The sequence below is a fragment of the Cydia splendana genome, chromosome 5 (genome assembly GCF_910591565.1).
Source record: "Cydia splendana chromosome 5, ilCydSple1.2, whole genome shotgun sequence".
Classification (NCBI taxonomy): Eukaryota; Metazoa; Arthropoda; class Insecta; order Lepidoptera; family Tortricidae; genus Cydia; species Cydia splendana.
The window spans coordinates 10,774,937-10,789,370 of record NC_085964.1 but is presented as its reverse complement, the minus strand read 5'-3'; the positions used below and the strand labels follow the sequence as shown (position 1 = coordinate 10,789,370).

General features: G+C 35.7%; 2 protein-coding genes across 7 annotated transcripts in view; one reads left to right on the top strand and one right to left on the bottom strand.

The window, feature by feature from the left end:
* Nucleotides 1–14,434, bottom strand: part of LOC134790671 (uncharacterized) — a 333,743-nt gene that overhangs the window by 244,252 nt on the left and 75,057 nt on the right. The window lies entirely within an intron of this gene.
* Nucleotides 1–14,434, top strand: part of LOC134790644 (neural-cadherin-like) — a 304,222-nt gene that overhangs the window by 269,035 nt on the left and 20,753 nt on the right. For all 6 annotated transcript variants that reach the window (XM_063761503.1, XM_063761504.1, XM_063761506.1 and 3 more), the window contains 2 exons: nucleotides 6,369–6,484; nucleotides 12,182–12,346. In XM_063761503.1, the coding sequence (XP_063617573.1) occupies nucleotides 6,369–6,484; nucleotides 12,182–12,346 (281 nt within the window). The remainder of the gene's footprint in view (nucleotides 1–6,368; nucleotides 6,485–12,181; nucleotides 12,347–14,434) is intronic.

Here is a 14,434-nt window from a genome sequence, read left to right as displayed (position 1 = left end):
TCTACTCTCCATAGACAAATGAGTAAGCCTGGGAAGGCGAGGTCACGTTGCTCATTGCCGGTGACATTTGACCGAAGGCTCACTTCTAGTAAAGCTCACCTCACGCCGACCATCTCCCTGTAATTTCCGCCCTCCAAACGACTCCCTTGATGTTGAGCTTGTTCGTGAAAACGGCCCAGGAAATCCCAACATTTTACTTTTTCATGTCGCTGCTTATCTGACTTCATAATAAAGTCAGCCGCATTGCGTTTAGGCTCTCTTCTACTAATAAATTCAGTGTGATGACGAGGATACCTAAATTATTTATGAAAAAAAAATTACTTAAATTCAGTTGTTAAACTATACTTTCAAACAGCCAATGAACATATTAAGCCGTTTAACAGCTACAAAACTTCTAGTGTAATATTCAGGAATGTTGTTTCGTAAACTTTTTGTTATTTTAGTCTGTACGCTGCGCCTGGGGTGTTAAATTGAATCGCAATAGCAATATTCTGTTTGTAAGCGCGCTTAGCATCAGAATGCAATAACTCTGGCGTTCTGAAAGGATTCGTTATCCTTTATAAACCGCGTTACATAAAGCTCCCATGCTGAAATATACATCGGCTTTATTTATCGCCATATCATCAAGCTTCAACCAAACATACTCGTACTTACTTTAAGGAAGAAAATATTTGTAGAATGTTTGGGTTATTTATTGTTGGAAGTATTACGCTGGTTTATCTTTAGAAGATAGTTTGAATTTGACTATCTATGTCAAGGTCCGTATTCCTTTTGATTGTCACTCGATAATAATTTTCTTTGTGTCATGCTCATGTAAGATTTTATAATATTATATTACACAAATTTTCAACTACGTTTATTACTCGATTTCGCATAAACTTAATGTTTATAGCAACCGATACTATAACATATTTAAAGGCAAACGGTTTTTATGTACAAAAACATTATAATTAGGAATTATAACTATTGTTAGCAGGGCTTTACAATAACTCAGAAAGTACAAAGTTGCTTTAAGAGGCAATCTAAGTAAATGGCACTAGTCCATGATTTACCGCGTGGCCACGGCGGGGCTTGCTTTATTGAATAGGTATTCGATTCCATGAAAGAAAAATCGTATATTTTGAAATGCCTGCGGCGAAATTTACGGCTCCCATTCATTCTCTTCGACCGACGACAATAATTAAAAGTCGTCGATTTTTGGCAATCTGGGACCCTTGCGACGGTACGCCCAAATTAATCCGGTAAATTTACCTTCTCATTAAATTATTTATTTGACTCATAGTAGGGGAAGGTAAAGTATACTTTACCCAAACTACCATATTTTTTATCATTATAACAGTCATATGCTTTTAGCATATGAAAATTAGTAACATAAAGACTACATAATACATAACATAACATAACATAACATGAAATCATTTTGAATGAGAATCATGTCGGATCAAGCTGCCTTGGCTAGACAACATCAACGTGTCTAACATTTTATTGATGTATAATGACCATTATGATTATAATCTGTTGACCCGACAGAGTTAATTTAGTAGTCCAATTATAAATCGCAATTATCAATTAACGTGACAAGCGTAAGTAATCTCATTGCATACAAAGGATTTGTTACATTATAAATTAGTATGATTACGGTGGCAAAATGTGTATTTAAAAATATCAATCGTGTCTACTCTCGATTTTGAACAAAATGTTTTTGTTTTATTTATATTTAAATAGACAACAGAACGATAGCAGACATAGGGTGCCTGCTATAGTTATTGGCCACTACATAGTAATTGGCCACTCTTAACAATAACGTTTCAATTGGCTTGTTTCGTTCTGATTTGTTAGGGAAGGCCAATTACTATGTAGTGGCCAATTACTATAGCAGTTACCCTATACAGTGTATAGGTACGTAGTTTCTTGATAGCTGAACTAGATCTCAACCTTAATTTATCAGATTGTCCAGACCTACTTAAATTCCGAAAAAATAGGATTTCGAATGAGAGATTTGTACCTTCCAAGCAACAAAATGCCTGTGTTTTCTAACCAACGAATATTAATAGCGGTCGTGAGTAATAATACACAGGATTTAATAGGTGACTAAGAGCTGACAGGGGTTCTGACAAAAAGGCTTTTCATAGTTGGCCATTAGAACGGTCATTAAGCTGCCAGGAGTCACATGGGGTTCCCAATGTAAGATTTACTTCGATTTTATTGCCGTAAGGTATAGAGAATACGGTACATCACAGCGCAGCGGCGGTCTGCCTACAACAATGGCTTGGAAATAGGCCACCATAAATGTATAGCACCTCAGACAGATCAGATCAAAAGCATGACACGGATATTATGTTTCGTAATAATACTCTCCTTATGTTTTACCGAACCAAATCGCTACTATTTTTTTAGCAGAATTTTCAATTGTTCTGTTTATAAACATTTTAAAATAGCGGTTTATGAACTTTTGCATTTTCGCAGATGGTGTAAAAACATTTAAGAACGAGCATTCCGAAACGTGAGTCCAAATATATTTAAAAAAGATTCGCAAACGGAAACGAATGGCACACTTCTTTATAGGCCAATTAGGCTGAGAATACGGTATGCGTTAATTATCCCTAGTCGTGTACAAACGATAATGTACGCAGTACACACGCGCAACGCACATCGTAACATGGTACCTACATAACATAGCTTACGGTTAATTATTTATTAACAACTTTATTACCCACAATGGGGCCTTTGTTGCGTTTTTTATGAGTTGCAGTAATGAAGTATATAAATGCAAAACGCCTAATAAAAAAACCTGTATTCAATGGGTGAACATGCATGAAAGCGTGCTATCATCAGATATAATTATGTCATTTTGACCTTTTGACCATTTAATGTTTCAAATATACTTAACTGTAAAACAATGTGTAAAAAAAATTTATTTATTAAACAAGCAAATACAGCACTAAAGAAACTTATGCATTTTGTAAATCAACAAAAAATTACAAACTATTTTACCTTAATCTAAATATTATATTTGTCGCGCACTTTTATTATTTAAGAAAAAGAGAGTAGTCTACCTTTTTTTGGTATAACGGATTTTATTTCACCAATATTTGTAGGCTGTGTTATTTGCATAATTTATTATAAAAATAATATTTAACCAGAACAAACATATACATCATAAACACTAAACATACAATCTTAATGATCAATAATATATTTAAGCTTACTTCATCACAGTCTTAAGATGCCATTATGTTAGTTACGGCCGGCCGTGCGGCCTTGGTGATAAAACGCGCCGTCGGCGTCCTGCGTGCTCTACAACTACTAACTAGCCCGTACAAAGTACTCCCTGAGATTACGACCAAGACCGAAATGAAAGCAATATTCCGACAATCATGGCCGAGCCCAGACCCTTAGAACTTGCGCAGCTCTTATCTTCGGACCCAGAACATTGCTAGTAATGGAAATCCAATTACTATTTAACCAAGATAAACGGAAAACGTACGGGTTGCCCGTGCACCGCGCCGGCTACTTCAAGTCACACACGAAAGTTTAAGCGTACTCGGAAGTTATCAATTAAGAATTAATTAGGGTAAAATTGATGTTTAACATTATTTATCGACGTTGGCACACAGTTGCTTACCTATCTACGTTATTGTGTGATCAAACTGTGATGGCAAATTTTTTAAATGACTTCAATTTGCTGCCGGTAAATAATCCCCAGTCACTCGGTCGTAAATCTATTAAGGTTTTTAAATTTACTTTTTCCTCTCAATTTATTTAAAAACTCAGATCTGCAATTTTCTTTTAAATGAAAGGTAGGCATATTGAGCTGTCATTATCAGTGCGAAGCGAAGAAATATGTTTTAACTTTAAAAAGCTTTTAAACACCTTTTAATCAAATATCGGTGAGTAGTTCTAAAGAAGAATATTAGTACTTAAATAAATAATTCCAGTAGGGTCTGAAGACATTTTTTGCATATATGTACATACAGCTTGTGAAAACATGCCTAACTTACCTTACTAATACCTCACTGTTCTCAATAAGACCACCACATATGTTTAAATTTATCATAATCACGTAAATATTTGAGACAACTAAAATTCCGTACCGTTTGCAGTAGGGCTACCGCCAATACCGAAAATCGTCAATTGCGGGCATTTTTCTCTGTCACTCTAATTACGCCTTCATTGGAGTAAAAGAGTAAGATCCCCGCAATTTGCGAATTTCGGTTTTCGCGGTAGCCCCTCAGTGTAGGTACTCACTTAACACTTCATTTTATTAAATAGTACGAAAATAAGCTAATATTAAAGCACAAAATACCTGATCAACGAAGCGTATTTTGTATACCCTAAAATCCGAATCCTAAAAAATCCATTTGCCACAAAACCCATTTCTTCAATATCCAATACCTAAATACAAGAGCAGTTCGCAAGCTAATACCCATATAGGGTAGGTATTTGAGGGTTAATCGCTATATAGGTGTTTTCCGCAAAGTCTTTTTAACGAACGTTCTAACAAATCTGCCTTAAAGAAAAGCGGACTTTAAGAAGTAGTTACTTACCTACTAGTAATCTGGATGGTAGGGGAGACCGAGGTGAGTTGTGACAGAGGAGAGTTGTGACATCGTCGATTTTTTGCAATCTATTAACTAAAAACTAGGTCGCAACAGTGTGAGTTTGTTAGCTCGTAACTTGAACTAACAAACGCGCGCTATTGCGACCTAGTTTTTAGTTAATAGATTGCAAAAAATCGACGATATCACAACTCTCCTCTGTCACAACTCACCTCGGTCTCCCCTATGCATATGCTTTGAAATTTTATTATTTGATGTATGTATCTTTTTATTTACAAATTATTCCTCCAGTGTCGTTAAAACTAACGATTAATTCACGATTTTCCAAATGCATTTTCGTGTGCAGAAAGTCAAATAAAACACTGTAAATATGGCATGGCGTTGTTTAAAAATTCGGCGAAACAGGGAGCAATCCGTTTAATACTTCTGATAATTTTAGGAAAATCAAATAAAATGAAATAAGAGGAATGGCCGATCATACTTCATGGCTCGGTTTATTAAAAAGTAGCAGGTTGTCGAAGAATTCCACAAGTAACTCCAGAAGTCGGTATTTAAGAAAACTAGTAATAAATAAATACGAGTACGGCAGGCAAAATATATTTACTCTGGTGGGAAAAATAAAGCATTTCTGTCATGTTTATGATTTTGCATCTAGCAGTATGAATGCGCTTATCGTGCAAAAAATTTACGTGATACTTTATAGTATTAGTTAGTCACCAAGAGACGAATCTATGCTTTATTATGTCATATCATGCGCGTCAAGCGCGACCGCAATACGCCTGCAGATTTATTTTTCTATTAACACGTAAATCGTACTCTAATACATCGTGCAATATTATGATATCCCTTCGGCCGCGTATGTAACCGGAGTTTTGTAACCAGTTACCTAAGAAGAAAAAATGATCCTCATAGGATACTGGTATCCAAGTGATATATTTTTTTCCTTTCACGTAACCGAGTTACAACCTAGGAAAACTTCCTAATGATTACGAGAAAGTACTTTATATTCCTCGTAGGTAACTGCTGGAAAGATAGATAGGTATGGTATTATCAACCTCTTTTGATATCATGGCAGTTGTAGAACCGCTCATAAATCATAAGTAAGACGCGAATTCGCGTCCGTGGCATTACGTTCAAACTCTTGAGGTCGCGATATCGCGTCCGCGGCATTACGTTCGAGTTCTTAAGGACGTGATATCGTGTCTGCGGCATTAAGTTGAGGTTCTTGAAGACGCAATATCGAAGAATATATTTTATTGCAAGTAATGCCAGTTTCACACGAGGGCAGAGCAGTGGGGCAGAACAGTAGGCAGCACGGTACTGCTACAACCGGGCATAACTTTGCAACTCAAATATAATGAACTAAGCGTAGACTAACTCCTAATACTTTCTGTTGCCCTGGTACTTTTCACTCTTTTCTCACCACGAAATTCGTCACTTTCCACACCATGTCTTCAATTACAAAAAAATAATATGGTATAGGTCCTAGGTAAAGCATGGGTCCGGGTCAGTCATGGTTTCATAAGAGTATTATTTATTCCTTACTGGATACTAGTTACGAACAATCATACAGGTATCAGTAAAGGTAAAAATCCTATTACTTGGATACCAGTATCCTATGAGGATCATTTTTTATTTTTATGTAACTGGTTACAAAACTCCGGTTACATACGCGGCCGAAGGGTATGATATTTATCATATTTGACTTAATGCTTGCTGCGATATGTTAAGCAAACTTTAAAAATACATTTTGCATTTGATATTTGCAGTGCCTTTGACGTCCGATGTTGAGTGTTTATTTTGTTGCAGCGTCGCGTATTCGATACGAGATCACGAGCGGGAACATAGGCGGAGCGTTCGCCGTCAAGAACATGACCGGCGCGATCTACGTGGCGGGCGCACTCGACTACGAGACTAGGAAACGGGTATGTCAACTCCGCTATTTCCAATGCATATATTATATTATCACATCAAATGTCGACTACAGGTGTGTAAGTTCCGTCGCTAACCTTGCGCATCATCTCAGCTGAACCAGTACAAGTTTATCATGAGAACTGTAAAATCATTGTGTAATCGGAGCTCACACTATTGATGCCAACGGTATGCAATGGGAATTATGCAACTAGTAAGATAAAACTACAGTCCTTCTTAACTGAGACAGTTCGTAAGGTGTGAATGTGAAGTTTAATCAAGTTATTATTCGTTTCAAAAAGACATTGATTGAGTAACACTGATTTAAACTGTCACGATTTTTACCCCCTTATTCATAAAACTTTACAAGCCTCATCAATTTATGTTTTATCCGTTTCTTACAAATATATAAGTAAAAATGACAGATTAAAGCGGTCAAATTCTGTGCAAGAAATAGTCATGTGGCGTTATTGATAAACGCGCTACAAGTCATAATTAACTATTAATCGTTTTATATAAATTAACTAATTGAGGCTGGTAAAGTTTTAGGAATAAGGGAGTTAGATTTTACCTCTCTATTACAATCAAAAATTCAGTAACAAGGTCAGATGTGGTAAGACAAACATAGTTTATTCTACTCGGGGCAAGAGTAACAGTATGAGGATTCCCTACAAATGTTACTCTTGCCCCAGTGTTTGTTTTATCCCATTTGACCTTAACATTTAAAAATAGAACTAACCGTCTGAGTTAAGCAGTAAAAGTGATTTCAAAGGGTGGTAAGACATTGTGCAGATCTGCTCGGATCGGTACCCAGCACAATTGAGTACCTGCTATTCTGCAGCCAAGCAGCAATAAATTGCTGGTTTTGTCGTGGTGGGCAAGGCAAATAAATTACGATACACCCGTGTCATCTCAGTTGGCCACGCATTTTCAATAATTTTCTAAACAACATGTAAAAAAACTTTAATCTGACTAAGGATAGTACGGATTTTTTGCTTAAATATGTAACCTCCTCCTTTTTGAACTCTATTAACAATGTCCTTATATAAACTGAAATAAATAATAATATATAGTAGTGTTTCTACTTGATAAAAACAAATTAAAATATTTTCTGAAAAATAATTTAATTTGTTCAAATACTTCATAGTAATGTCCTTATATAACTCGGGAAATAAAAATAAGTCGTTGATCAAAATGAAATTCTACTCAACAATTTAGACACTAGTTATTTCACACCGGCTGTACTAAAGAGAGTACTAACTTTTTTAAATTGACGTTGTCAGGTGAAAATGAGGCTACAAAATTGTTGCGGCAATTCAATTTACGCTTTATTGTGATTGAGGTTGATGTACCTATTCGTGGTTGCACCTATTGGTGGGTATTTATGTATTTCTGGGGTCAATTCATAGGTTATTATTACATGTACCTATCATTAAGGTAAATGGCTTTGCAAGGGATTGAATTTATGTGCCACCTCGTACCTCGTACCTCGCGCGTACATCCGTACAGTGTCAATCAATATTAAAGGCTATAGAATTCGGACGAGAGCTCAAAAATGACTCCACGGGTATTGTGTGGCGAGCGACTCAACTGTACTACGCGCATGTTGCCAACGTCAAATATTGAAATGCCGCGCAAGAACTTTGACGTATAGAATTTTATTTCAGCCAATCAAAGCTTTTATTGACTAATCTCGACTTTTTTTAAATATTACATAATATTCAAAGCTGCGGGCGGGGTACATTTATAGAGAAGGGATAACTTTCAGTTACTTATATGCAGACAGGATTCTATGGGGCAGAATTTATTGACAGCTAGGGAGTTCCTATATCGATAAATTTAATTATCGATACTTTTCCCTAATACTAGTGATCGCCTCCAGTTTCGTTTGTAAATGTATATTATTTGTAGTATTATTTCGGGGTCGATGATAAAGTTTACACAAGGACTATTTTATATGACCGCAAGATTAAAAAAAAATTACGATAAGAAGAAGATAATGAAGTTTCAAAAATCCCTTTAAAATAAAGAAAAAGGGAATTTAGTTATACTTCGTATCATGTTAATACTTTGAATAAAATTTTATTTTTACAAACAAAACTTGGAGCGATCATTAGTCCATGAGAGAAGCATCGATAATTGAGTTTATCGATATAGGAACTCCCTAGCTGTCAATAAATTCTGCCCCATAGAATCCCATGTCTGCTTATATGTATCAGACAAGTGTCAGTCATATATGGTCCGATTTTCGGTCAATAATTTATCACTTTGCCCGATGCTCGTGGGCATTATTCAAATGACCGGCCATTATTTATACTGCCCGGTTAATCAAGTTGCCCGTAACATACATAATATATTATACATTTCGTGGCTGATTAAAGCCATTAAAGATCTCATAATATCGACACTATGACGAGGTAAAAAGTGGCACAGAAATCCAATGAAATCCCATCTAGTAATTCCTACCAATGGAATCACTTAAACTTTTCTATTTTCAAATAGTAATTTGTACTCTTATGCTACAGACAAAACGAAGTAGTATGTCGCCTACTTTTTGTCCATAACATTAACATTAACGTCTTATTTAAATATCAGTAAGTAATTCCAAATAAATATATGAACGAACTCGAACACTTCGTTTTCCCTTTTTTATATTATACAAGTATAAATCGTATCCATATGGAACTAACAACAAAGTTTTACCTTCACAATATTAAACTTGAAAAAGTAGCCTACATTTTAACAATGACAAACGAGCCCCGAAGGGACGATGAGCACGATAGAGTTAGCTCTGCGAATATGCCGGTGAATAAATATGTTTCCGAACTAGCGGCGTTCGAATATGAATTGAAGATGTATTGTAACATTATTGTGCGACATAAGTGTGATGTGGAGACAGCGCCGCTAATGGAAATACAGTTTGTAGGCGGCGCTCATATTCACCAAGCGATAACCAACGCGCGGTGCCGAGAGCGATAAAGCAAACGTGAACGTTTTGCTTTGCTTCCATGTACCTAATTGGTCACAATTTTGACTTTCAACTCTTTGTTAATCATTTAACACTTCAGTTCACTGTTTAACACTAACATTATTATGTAAGTATGTCCTTTTCCCCGAGACTTTTAATCGCTTTAGAATATTTTAAAGCCGCATAGGAAACTAGAATGTGAAATGTCCTGAACACCTTGGTTAAAGTATGGAATAAAGGACTCGGGACGTCGGGACTAAGATGTAATGATGTTGTTGTGTAGACACAGATAGTAGAACAAAGATTTAATAAGTCATAGCCTGTGACTTTCCACCCACGTACGACAAAAAAAGTGCCAGTGGCACATGGACTTCAATAAAGTTCCCATCCGGCTGTAATTGGCGCCTCACGCCGCGCCGCGGGATAGTAAATATATGTTGGTGACAGGGGCCGAACATAATTTAACTTCAACCATCACCCTCTACAAACAGGTGGAGGATGAAGGAAGTTGCCATCTGATAACTCAGCGAATTGAATCTTGTAGAAATTTGGTAATCACTTGTCTGGCTGTTGTGTCAATATATGTACGTAATGTAATATATTCCCGATATCATAAGTATAATGACTGCATATTCCAAATGGACTGCATTTCCGGATGTTCAGTAGGTACATGAAATACTTATGAGCTTGTAAGTATCTGAAACAATGTGACACCATAAAGAAGTTTCCAACTAAGAAAGTTAATTGTATACTATACCTACTATGCACTGTATCACGTACCTTTTTATTAGTTATTTTATAAAGCCTTACTTGGGAATTATTTTATCTTAAAATAATAAACTAAGTACATTGAATGACTAAGCGGTTGTAAGACATAATGTTTTACTTTCTTCATCCTGGCGAGTTTCGCTTTCAAAGCGTTACTGCGGGTATCAGGCAAGCGCTCTTTGTTACAGAAAGTTTCATTGAACTTTTAGCGAGATAAATAATTTAAACTTTAATACCCATTTAAGCGAGCTGTAGTCGCTTCCGAACGCTGTATCGCTATTAAACTACAGATTCTCACAAAGCTTTAATGGGGATAAACTGGTTTACTCGTACCGCGTACCCGTCGAGAATCCTCATTTCTGAAATTAGTAAATGCTACTCATGGACATTGTAGCTGTAGTTAAACCAAAATAATTATTTGTATAAAGCGAATTTGTCTTAACCTTCAGAAATGAAAGTTCTTGATAACTGGCCATAGTGGCTGTGTACCTATGCCGATTAAATCTAAAAAAGACATAATTTTTTGTTGTCAATCAATATCATCATTGAACTGTTTTTAAAAACAATTATGCTTATTTGCTTATACTATTATTGGAATTGAATTCCAGGGTATAATAATCTAGGTAATACCTTCTGTTAAGTTAGATCATAAACATTATGGGTGATATGGACTTCAGTAGTGTATATAGTTACATATTTATAGTTACGTATTTACTTACGTACATAAATTGATACCTACTCCTCTCCTTTTTGAAGTCGGTGAAAACAATAGTCAAATCGTTTTTATATCGTGTAAAAACTGTTTGACATCTTACATGCAGCCTAATTTATTATTAGATTAAGTAGTTGTTCATATAATGTTTTGCCTTACGTTAAATATAAGCTACATACTTAATAGAGCAAACACTATCTCCGTTCTACAGCCAAGAAATTGACGACGTGGTGTAAACCGACACTTTACTCTGTGGCCATTAAACGATTTTGCCAACGCAACACAAGTTCACCTGGGCCTCCGGATCTACAATATAGCTCTTAATGGCTCTTCTCTAGCCGACTCGTCACTGCTATAATCCTGACGCTAAACCTTCTAACCAAATCGTTCAATCGGATAGCTTAAGTAATAGACGCGACTAACTCTGGCTCAATGCAAACATTTTTGGAACTCGTTGGTGTCAACAAGCGATAGAATGACTTTTCAAAAAAAATCTTCCCTTTCAACTGCGGAAATTACTGAGCGACATATGCCACCAATAACACAAATTTAGCGTATTGGAATTTAGTATTTGAAACTGTTTCACGCATTCGTTTTTCACAGCTGCGTCCATTAACAACAATATGATTTCAGAATCATAATATTGTTATCTTTACTTTTATTTAGTGATGCTAAATGGTTAGCATACTCGTACACATATTTAATGTTCGTAATAATAGTCTAAACGGATATAGCTCATGTGACCTCATAATGAATACAAATTTAATCAATCTGATAATATTAACATACATACATAAACTCTTTACCCTTAAGTATTTATTCAAATGAAAAATAACATACCTACTTTTTTATATTTGTAGTTGAAAACGAATTTGTCTCTTCTTTGATGAGCAATATTTTTGTAAGCTTTGATTTGATAAAGTTAATTAACTTCAGGTTCTTTTAAAGAAAAAACTTTAAAGTACTTTAAAATCACAACACTCACCATTTTTCCAACGATCCACTGTAAAGCCTGCCTACTAAATTACCCTTAATTTAATTACCCTTTACAGACAATAGAGGACTAGCAATGTATTGAAACGTAATGTTAATCTTACAATTAGTCTGTTAACCAGGGATGGGTGGGTGTTTTATCGGGTGGCTTACTTTAACCACTATGAAATAAACCTCAGCAAATGATATAAGTATGTTCTTATATTTGACATACTTATTAGACGCAAACGTAGGATGCAGGATAATTTGAATTGTGTTAATCGGTGACAGTACGAGCTGAAGCTAGCCGCTTCGGACAACTTGAAGGAAAACTACACAACGGTGGTGATCCACGTCAAAGATGTGAATGACAACCCGCCCGTGTTCGAGAGGCCGACCTACCGAACACAGATTACAGAAGAGGACGACCGCAATCTTCCAAAACGCGTGCTGCAGGTCCGACCAGAGATGACACACCGCTCATCGATCTTTAATGAGCCTAAACAGTTATTCTCAGAGTTTAGATACAGCTTCTAATATTTGTATACGTTACTTACATCGATAAGATGTATATATTTGTAGCAATACACTGAGAATAACTCCGAGCTTTCCGAGCTTCTGGCTACAAAAAGAATCGAACGGTGCTAACGTCCGCCGTCTCCGGGCATTTTCTCTCGTTTATTGATGTGTTTTTGTATTTGTTAGGCTTTGCATGGCATGGAATTTTCTATTGTGGCACTGTAGACGCGATTATTTTTGCAGTTGTATTTCTTGCTAGTGTCGATCGTTTTGATGTTGGTTTTTAGTATTTTTATTTTAACATTCAAACTATTTTCATATCTGATGTCCATATTCAAATTATCTTAATTATTTTAGAATCTGGCGGTAAATATGTAAACAGGTTTTCGTTCTATTAATAGGTATGGGTTTTTTCCTGTATGTTGACAACATAATTGATCGGGGACTTCAATTTTAATTGATTCTGGAACAAGGGTATGATTTGTACCGTTTTCCCGGACATAATATACAAATTTTATTGTACGTTGAGATCCACAATTTGAAGAGTTTCAAGTGGAACGATTGAAGTTCGATCGGTCGTGTAACAGGGTCGGCTATTATTTTCCTTTTTTCCTCATACAAATCCCTATCTAATATTTTAAATCACCGTTAAACACAGTCTTAAAATTGTTATTACTCGTAAGCGTTGTTGAATATTTTAGTTCATCGAACTATAGAGTACCCTGGAGGGTGCCGATTGTTATTTTAATTACTTTTTATATTTACCTACAGAATAAAATCGGACATGTTATTCATCTATATGATGTTATTGCTTCGTTTCTGTTACACTTCGAAAGTATAAAACCATTGGTTGATCATTTTCATATTTACATATGTATAATGTAAAGTGGAGAATCAAATAAAACAATGTAGCCGCACACTGGCATAAATCGTTTTATATCAGTATGATGTATTGGTCCGCAGCATCCGTTAAAATCTGCGGGTGTAAAATTGTGGCCGAGTCGCCTCGCTATCAATAAAAAACACGAATTTTCAATCCGACGTGATAATTGCGAATTCTTTTTATGTGTTTTACACTGGAAAGTGATTAAATATTCCGAAACGCTGTCTACGCCGTCTACGGGTTTACATATTTTACGCAATTTTAACGAGTTGTTTTTAAGGCACCCGTTAATTTATTTGTTTTATTCGTAAAGCGGCATAAAATGTCGTAATTAACACAACAATAAAGGCAAAATCATAAGAACACTAATTTAATATAATACGTATTAAGTACCTATGTATTTTGAAAATTGTGTAGTTATTCTCAATTGAATTTGGAATATATCGACGGAAAACTACAACCTTTTATATTTTGCGTGTATTACTAGAGTATATACAAGACAAAAGATATATGTACCCTCACGCTCCGCGATTGTTGCGCGATTTAGGGTCCTATCTAAATTGGTTGTTCAATACTTACGCTATATAATTTCCAATTTAGCAAGAACCCTAAATGGCATAACAATCCCGTGTGACACATTATCTCATTACCGTCATTACTGACATTGTTATTATTTATGAAAATGTATTAAAGTTGTATCGAGTGTTTATGTTGTGGCATGAGCATGGTATGTAAAGTGTGCGTGTGCGCAGTACGAGCTGAAACTGGTCGCGTCGGACGGCCGCAACGAGAACTCGACGCTCGTGGTGGTGCGCGTGCTCGACCTCAACGACCTCCCGCCGAAATTCTCGCGCAGCATCTACCTCACGCAGGCCTTGGAAGAAACCGGCCCCTTTCCTCATTCCCTTATACAGGTTTATTTTTATTTTATTTTATTTCGTTTTTATTTCATGGACAATGCAAAACCTATTTATTAGTGAATATTCTAAGATAATATTGGTTAATGGATTGGTGGTGGTAGTATGTAATTAAATTTCAGCATTCAGAAATTTACGAACTTGTTTACAAATGAATACAAATATTATACCTGTTTCAATATTTATTTAATTATAGTGAGCCTTTAAATTTCCAGTAACTATGTA